This window comes from Punica granatum, chromosome 8 (assembly GCF_007655135.1).
Source record: "Punica granatum isolate Tunisia-2019 chromosome 8, ASM765513v2, whole genome shotgun sequence".
NCBI classification, from domain to species: domain Eukaryota; kingdom Viridiplantae; phylum Streptophyta; class Magnoliopsida; order Myrtales; family Lythraceae; genus Punica; species Punica granatum.
The window spans coordinates 10,632,699-10,640,584 of NC_045134.1; the positions used below are offsets into that span (position 1 = coordinate 10,632,699).

At 41.1% G+C, this 7,886-nt stretch overlaps 1 protein-coding gene across 1 annotated transcript; it reads left to right on the plus strand.

Moving 5' to 3' along the window:
• LOC116187310 (villin-4-like) lies at positions 1 to 7,651 on the plus strand. Its single transcript, XM_031515963.1, has 24 exons — positions 1 to 444; positions 1,121 to 1,238; positions 1,402 to 1,501; positions 1,663 to 1,731; positions 1,814 to 2,050; positions 2,297 to 2,474; positions 2,563 to 2,698; positions 2,909 to 3,071; positions 3,169 to 3,319; positions 3,419 to 3,519; positions 3,616 to 3,771; positions 3,998 to 4,066; positions 4,158 to 4,226; positions 4,314 to 4,451; positions 4,549 to 4,677; positions 4,821 to 4,968; positions 5,098 to 5,108; positions 5,189 to 5,329; positions 5,440 to 5,565; positions 5,746 to 5,811; positions 6,008 to 6,338; positions 6,573 to 6,769; positions 6,952 to 7,130; positions 7,248 to 7,651. Exons 2-23 carry the CDS (start codon positions 1,183 to 1,185, stop codon positions 7,063 to 7,065), a joined length of 2,886 nt encoding a protein of 961 aa, XP_031371823.1. The 5' UTR covers positions 1 to 444; positions 1,121 to 1,182; the 3' UTR covers positions 7,066 to 7,130; positions 7,248 to 7,651.
• Positions 7,652 to 7,886: the final 235 nt, after the last annotated feature.

Genomic DNA, 7,886 nt, shown 5'->3' on the forward strand with positions numbered 1-7,886 from the left:
GCACAACAAATTAATGTAACACAGTAGATCTCACTCGAGGAAAGAATGCCGGTTCGTATATAGTTCTCCTCGTCATGCACCTCGAGACGCCATGAACCGTCACTTTCCATGGAAATGCATGAAAGATGGGGTATCACTTCTCTTTTCCTATCAAAAGAATTCCACTTCTGATCCATTGCCCTTCCAAACAAATCGGAATACAGATTTCCTCTCAGCCATTAAAAAAAAGAAAAACAAAAAAGAAAGACAAAAAAGAAAAAAAGAAAAAAAGGAAAAATTCTTTGTTGCACATGTTCTTGTTTTTCCTCTGACCATCTCTTCTTCCTCTCCTGTCACCACCTCATTAATGCTCAAACATCCAGACAAAATCTGTACAACCGAACAAAGAACAGATTCAGAGGAGACAGTTCTCCCAACAGCTTTGCTTGGTCCTGTGAAAAGCAGGTAACAAGAACATGCTGGGTTCTTGATGTCTTGCTTCTTCATGCTTTTTTTTTTTTTTGGGCCAAAGTTTCAATCTTTATTCATTTTGGAGCCTCCCCTGTTGTTGATCTTAATTTGCTTAAACTGTCAATTCAGGCGTTGGCTTTTTATATGGCAAATCACTGAAAAATTGCCAAAATGGATCCAACACACGTTTGCATGAGAGAACTTGTCGTTCTTGAGCTTCCATATTTGTGTCCCCCCATTGCCATTTCAGGCTTCTATGTATGATGAGAACATGAAAAAACGAAATTAAGCGAAAAGGTGATGAAATGAACAATCAACAATAAAAGAGAACTATGCTGAATGTAACGTGTTTGATTTTTATCTGCAGTGGCAAACTTTCGTCTTGGTTAATGAGATTTTCTTCAGGCCTCCTCGCTTGATGCTGAATTCGCTATAGAGCTGCCTGATTGAATTAAAAAAAAAAATCTGGCCTTAAAAATTGCATTTGCATGATTTAATCGACTAGTTTATCGTGAATGCCAAATTTGGGTTCTGCCACCCTAAAATGAATTCGATGTTCTGTCTCCATTCATGGGAATCAGTTAATGTCGTAAGAGTTCCTGATGCCTTCGGTTTAATTTGTCATTTATCTTTGCCTGTCGTTGGAGATTGACTGTGAGTGACATCTCAGGATACTTTTGCTCCTCTCCAGCCAAATTTGTTGAGAAACGAAAATAGAGCTGCAAAAGTAGCATGTCTGCATCAATGAGAGATCTAGACCCCGCTTTCCGAGGAGCGGGACAGAAGGCGTATCCTTTTCTCTTTAAATAGCGGGCATGTCCACCCAGACTTCTCTTGTCGATAGACATTTACTTTCAGTCATTTTTGGAATATGTGATACTCTGTTGTTAGGTTAGATTTTATCGATATACTTTGTAGTCGAGCTTGTTGGTATTTCTTGACGATGCACAGTGGCATTGAAATATGGCGCATTGAGAATTTTAAACCCGTTGAGGTCCCGCAGTCTTCACATGGGAAGTTTTTCACCGGGGATTCATATATAGTTTTGAAGGCAAGTAGTGTATCAGCTGTGACATATCGATATTTCATATCTAGTATTGATATTGGTTAAAGTCCGCGAGAGGACGTGCTAGACTCAGCTCTAATCTCAGTCCTGACTTTCACTAGTGCCTTATTTATTGATCATACAAACTCGTTTCCTCATGTGTGCAGACAACAGCTCTAAAAAGTGGGGCCTCACGACACGATATCCACTATTGGCTAGGTAAAGATACGAGTCAGGTGAGACACAATACTAGACATTTCTTTTTACTTATGAGCATCGCTTTACCATCTCAAATGACTCAAACTGCACCGGAGACAGGATGAAGCGGGTACTGCAGCGATCATGACCGTCGAATTGGATGCAGCCTTGGGGGGACGGGCAGTCCAGTATCGTGAGGTACAAGGCCACGAAACTGAGAAGTTCTTGTCTTACTTTAAGCCGTGTATAATACCTCAGGAGGGTGGGGTTGCATCTGGGTTTAAACATCCCGAGCCTGAAGAGCACAAGACGAGGTTGCTTGTTTGCAAAGGGAAGCACACTGTCCAAGTAAAAGAGGCAAGTTCTTTGCAAAGTTTATGCTCTCTGTTGAATATCATAAATATTATATTGCTCAATATACCGATATAATATTATTGAAACAAGCCCATGATTACTTCTTTCAACGTCATTTCTTGGCTACGTATAACTTTTTCCTTGCAGCAGGTTTCGTAAAACCAATACAGTGTACCCTTCGTTCTAGTTCAATTTTGGTATGTCCTCTGCTCAGTTATCCTGCTAATTTGTTCATTGAACTTATGACAGGTTCCTTTTGGCCGGTCTTCCCTTAACCATGATGACATTTTTATTCTCGATACTGAGTCGAAAATTTTTCAATTCAATGGCTCTAATTCTTCCATTCAAGAGAGAGCCAAGGCACTGGAGGTTGTTCAGTATGTGAAGGATACATACCATGACGGGAAATGCGATATAGCTACTATCCGTGAGTGACCAGTCAAAAGAAATTTCTCAAGGTTGGTACTATATTAGCAATTCATAAAGCTAATCAATTTACATCTCATTCTATACAGAGGATGGGAAGTTGATGGCTGATGCTGAAACTGGAGAGTTCTGGGGATTCTTTGGCGGGTTTGCTCCCCTTCCGAGGAAAACAGGAATGCAAGAGGATAAGAAGAGTTTGGATACTCATTCCACTAAGCTACTTTGGTAATACATTAGCATCCATACCACTAAATTTTCACCATTCAGTAGTTTAAACGAGTTTAATTACTAGCCAACTGCTGCAAAGTGCATATATTGACACTTCAACATTATTCTCATGCGAGTTAAAAAAATGATTAATATGAGCACATAGAAATTAGCATAGTGGGTGCAATGGTTTGAAAATGCTGAAGTGAATATCTTTTCATGTTGAAGTGTTGAGAAGGGGCAGGCAGAACCTATCGAGGCTGAGTCTTTGACAAAGGATCGCCTTGAGACAAACAAATGTTACCTTCTGGACTGTGGAGTAGAAGTCCTTGTTTGGATGGGAAGGGGCACCACTCTCGACGAAAGGAAGAGTGCTAGCAAAGCAGCAGAAGTACGTACTATAGCTCAGTTTTCCTCATTGAAGATGTTTGAATCCTTTAATGAGATAAATTATTCAAGAATCTGCCACATTCCCATTTGCTTAATAGGAGTTAGTTTCTCAACCTGATCGGCCACCAAAATGCCATGTAGTTCGTACAACGGAGGGATTTGAGACAGTGTCCTTCCGTTCAAAGTTCGATTCATGGCCTCAGACAGCCAATGTGGCAGCCCCTGAGGAAGGCAGGGGAAAGGTTGCAGGTAACAACTTCCAGCATGCAATTGAGACTTTGTGATTCTTTTGGTTTGATCCAGAACTAGAGAGATTTTGAATGGTCATCTTGATTGATTCTTTTGTAGCTATGCTGAGACGTCAAGGAGTTAACGTAAAAGGCCTTGTGAAATCTGAACCAGCTAAAGAGGAACCCCAGCCTTACATTGACTGCACGGGGGATTTGCAGGTCTATGATAGGTCCAAGTTTGAAGGGATTAAATATGATTTTGCTGTTTTGTCTTATCATTGATCATACTGTTTGGTCAAAATTGTGTATCGACAGGTTTGGCGTGTCAATGGTCAAGAGAAGATTCTTCTTCAAGCATCGGACCAGTCGAAATTCTACAGTGGGGACTGTTACATATTTCAGTATTCATACCCAGGTGAAGATAGAGAGGAATACCTCATAGGAACATGGTTTGGGAAGAAAAGCATCGAGGTAAGGTTTTCCGAAAGCACATTCACTGCATTTAAACTACATCACAAATTTTTGGTTTCTCTGCCCATTCTTAAAGTCGTTTCCGGAATGACAATACCGCTGCTGAACTACTTGCCACTTTTCTCCTGTGCCAATTGCTTACAATGACAATTCACTAATCCATATAAGAGTTCCGTCCTCATGCGTATTCGCTCATTTATATTCTAACCAAGTCAATTAACCATAGGAAGAGAGAGAGGCTGCTATTTCTCTAGCCACCAAGATGGTCGAGTCCTTAAAGTTCATGGCTACTCAGGTCAGTATCCATTTTCCCTGTTTCTGCATTGCTGCCATTACTTCTTTTCCGAGAAGATCTCTAGAACTGACCAACCACTCCTCATTCTTAGGCTCGCATATATGAAGGAAGTGAGCCAGTTCAGTTCTTCTCAATCATGCAGAGCTTCATTGTCTTCAAGGTAAGTGCCTGCCAATGATTCTATCTGCTTCTTGTATGCTGTAGTCATTTCGTTATTGCTTCTGTAACTTGGGATGAATGTTCTCAGGGTGGTCTGAGTGATGGGTACAAGAAACACATAGAGGAGAATCAACTTCCCGACGAAACATATAAGGAGGATACTTTGGCCCAGTTTAGAGTTCAAGGATCAGGACCCGAGAATATGCAAGCAATTCAAGTTGAACCAGTATGTCTCCATCCTCTCCCTCTCTCGTTTCACTTTTCTTATACAAGTTGAGCTCATTTTGACAATTGATGTTTGGTTCAAAATATGCCTCTTTTAGGTCGGATCCTCTTTGAATTCTTCTTATTGCTTCATACTTCAAAGCGACTCCTCAGTCTTTACGTGGATTGGAAGCCTTACAAGCCCAGAGGATCAGGAGCTTTTGGAGAGGCAGCTTGATCTAATAAAGGTCAGATTCGTCTTACACATATTTTCCAGGGAGAATAAATGCTGCCTGTTCGGTTCTCCGACAAGGTCAAACAATCGGCTTCTTATGTTATGCTTTTGCTATCAGATATTAAGTGTTTTCCGTTGGATTTCTATGTTCTGCAGCCTAATGCACAGCCAAAAATGCAAAAGGAAGGGGCCGAGTCAGACCAATTCTGGGAGCTGCTAGGTGGGAAGACAGAGCACCCAACTCAGAAGATTGCAAGAAATGGCATGGACGATCCTCACCTGTTCTGTTGTGCTATTTCAGATGGTAAGAAAATAGTTGGCCTCCACGCTGGACAAACTACCATGAAATTCTGAGAGTTCTCTATTTGACTTAAATTTCTGTTTCTAACCCGTGTTCTCTGCTTTTCTCGGTGAAACGCTTGCTGATATGCAGGAAATTTAAAGGTGTGCTCTGAACTAGTAAAGTCGTTAACAAATGCTGCTCAAATTGCAATCTGTTGCTTATCTTGGAGTCCTTACTGCAGGTCACAGAGATATACAACTTTGACCAGGACGATCTGATGACTGAAGACATATTCGTTCTCGATTGTCAGTCGGAAATATATGTCTGGGTTGGGCAGCAAGTCAATAACAAGAATAAAATGCAGGCTTTGAAGGCCGGAGAGGTACAAAATGAATGGAAAACCTTTGCTTGAAGCTCTTGATGTCATGCAAAGCTTTGACAGCGGAAAGTCTTACGGGATTGATATGATTCTGTATTTTTCCTTATTTCCAGAATTTCCTCGAGCGCGACTTTCTAATGGAGAAGTTGTCCCACGAAGCTCCGTTGTATGTGATCATGGAAGGAAGCGAACCAAAGTTCTTCACTCGCTTCTTCAAGTGGGACTCTGTGAAATCTGCGGTAAGTTGCCTTAGAACCATTTATTATCTTCTGTTAATAGACCTACTCCACAATCCTCAACCGTGTGACCTGTGAGGCCCGTATATGATCTGTGTATATGCAATGGGTCACATTCATGGGATCTCGAAAGGTCATAGCAGTGTAGGTTCTCCTTTTGCTGATGCTTTAATATGTATGCAGATGCATGGGAACTCGTTCGAAAGGAAACTCGCGATATTGAAACATGGTGGCACTTCAAATATAGATGTAGTCTTCTCAGCCCTCTCTCATCTTGCATCGTTGTATATCATTAAAATATACTTTTCTTCATTTGTGTCATTCAGATAGTCTTGTGCTCAATCTTGATCTTACGCTTTGCTTTACTAATAGCCTGAGAAGGGAAAATACATCATTTCTTTTTTCTGTTCATCAAGTTTCTGATTAGTTCCTTGAACATGATCAGAAACCAAAACGGAGAGTGCCGATTTTACATGGAGGGCGAGCGAGCGTGCCGGAGAAATCACAGCGTTCAAGAAGTGTGTCTTTCAGCCCTGACCGTGCTCGTGTGAGAGGGAGATCCCCAGCTTTCAATGCCCTTGCTGCCAATTTCGAGAACCCCAATGCAAGGAATCTTTCGACGCCACCCCCCATGATCCGAAAGCTCTATCCCAAGTCAGTGACCCCAGACTCCTCTAGGCTGGCATCTAAATCTGCTGCCATAGCTGCCCTTACTGCCCCTTTCGAGAAGTCAGCACCTCCACCCCAGCAATTACGTATACCGCGATCAGTTAAAGGTACACAGAGCTTACATATTTCCATGTCAAACTTCGGCAAAGAAAATATGGAGAAGTGGTGCCTAGATGGCACGTAAGGGAGCTTGTCTGGGAATATGAAGGAAGTGATTACCTTAGATAAGTTAGGCCTTGAGGAGATGGGCTGCTTGAGCTCACTTCAAAAGAGATTTACTGCACTATGAAGAATGCTTTAGAAACTATATATTTTATCAGGGTTAGGCTTTTCTGATGCAGCGTCACCTGAGGCAGCGAAATCAAACTCGGAGGAGAAACCCATCGAGGATTCAAAGACCAATAAGATAGAGTCAATTCAAGAGGATGTGAAAGAAGGAGAAGCTGAAGATGAAGAAGGGCTCACACTATACCCATATGAACGTCTCACGACAACATCAACGGATCCTGTTACAGACATTGACATTACCAAGAGAGAGGTAATATGTTCTTTACAACTCCGAGTATGCATTCCGTTATGTTTAACCACTGAACAGGAGGCAAATGGGAGATTCCAATATCAAAACTCAGGACTTGCTGCTTGAAAAACCATGATAAACCACTCAGTTCCTGGTAAAAGAATTAAGTTCTGCTCTGAGACTTCTGTGCTTCAAAAATGCAGGCTTACTTGTCAGCAGCGGATTTCAGTGAGAAGTTTGGGATGACAAAGGAGGCCTTCTACAAGCTGCCCAAATGGAAACAGAACAAGCTCAAGATGGCCCTTCAGTTGTTCTGATCAGTTCCCTCCCTTCACGTTCCTTATATGTCCTTCCCATCTGTTGCCCTGCAGTTTTGTTACCGGTCTGCAAATACCTAAAGAAAAACTCATACTTCACCATCCCAATATTTGTTTCTTCCATTGATTTTCTGACCGATCAAGACATATTCTAATTATGTTGCTTTTGAATGTTCCCGCAGTTGGGAAACTCAGCATCAGTTGGGACAGTCTGGTGCATTTCAGCTGCTTCTGTTCCCTGGTATACAAAAGCTTCGCCCATATCTGTCTATCCGGAGGTTCTTTCCGCTCTTTCTACTGCTACAGCCATTTGTCATCTGCTCGGCATATCTTTATTCATCGAAACTTCCCAATTTTTCATTTAAACTACCATAAAGTTACCAGTTCAAGAGAGTTTGATTGATAATCGTCAAGCTCTGAAAGAGTACTACTTTGATGGGATCATTGAAGTTTATGGTCAGAGATGGAAATATGTATACGGGAGAGGAAACATATACGGCAATGAGAGAGCTGTGACATTCTTTACTCTGTAATTTTCCATGTTTTCCTTTCTTGTCATCAACTCGACTTGAGAGGTCCCGACTCATCTGAATTTTCTAACTTCTTCATCTTAAAGGTTTAGAGGATCTTTCATTCGAAGTTTTGACACTCCGTTTGGTTTTACAATTACGTTTTTAAAATTTTAACTGTAACTTTAACTATTTTCACTACCCAACAAAAATTAACAACACAATTATTACTTTTTTTCTTCAATTTTTTAACCATTCAATTCAATTTTTAATATTAAATTCTCTCAACTATCCATTACTTTTTCCATAATT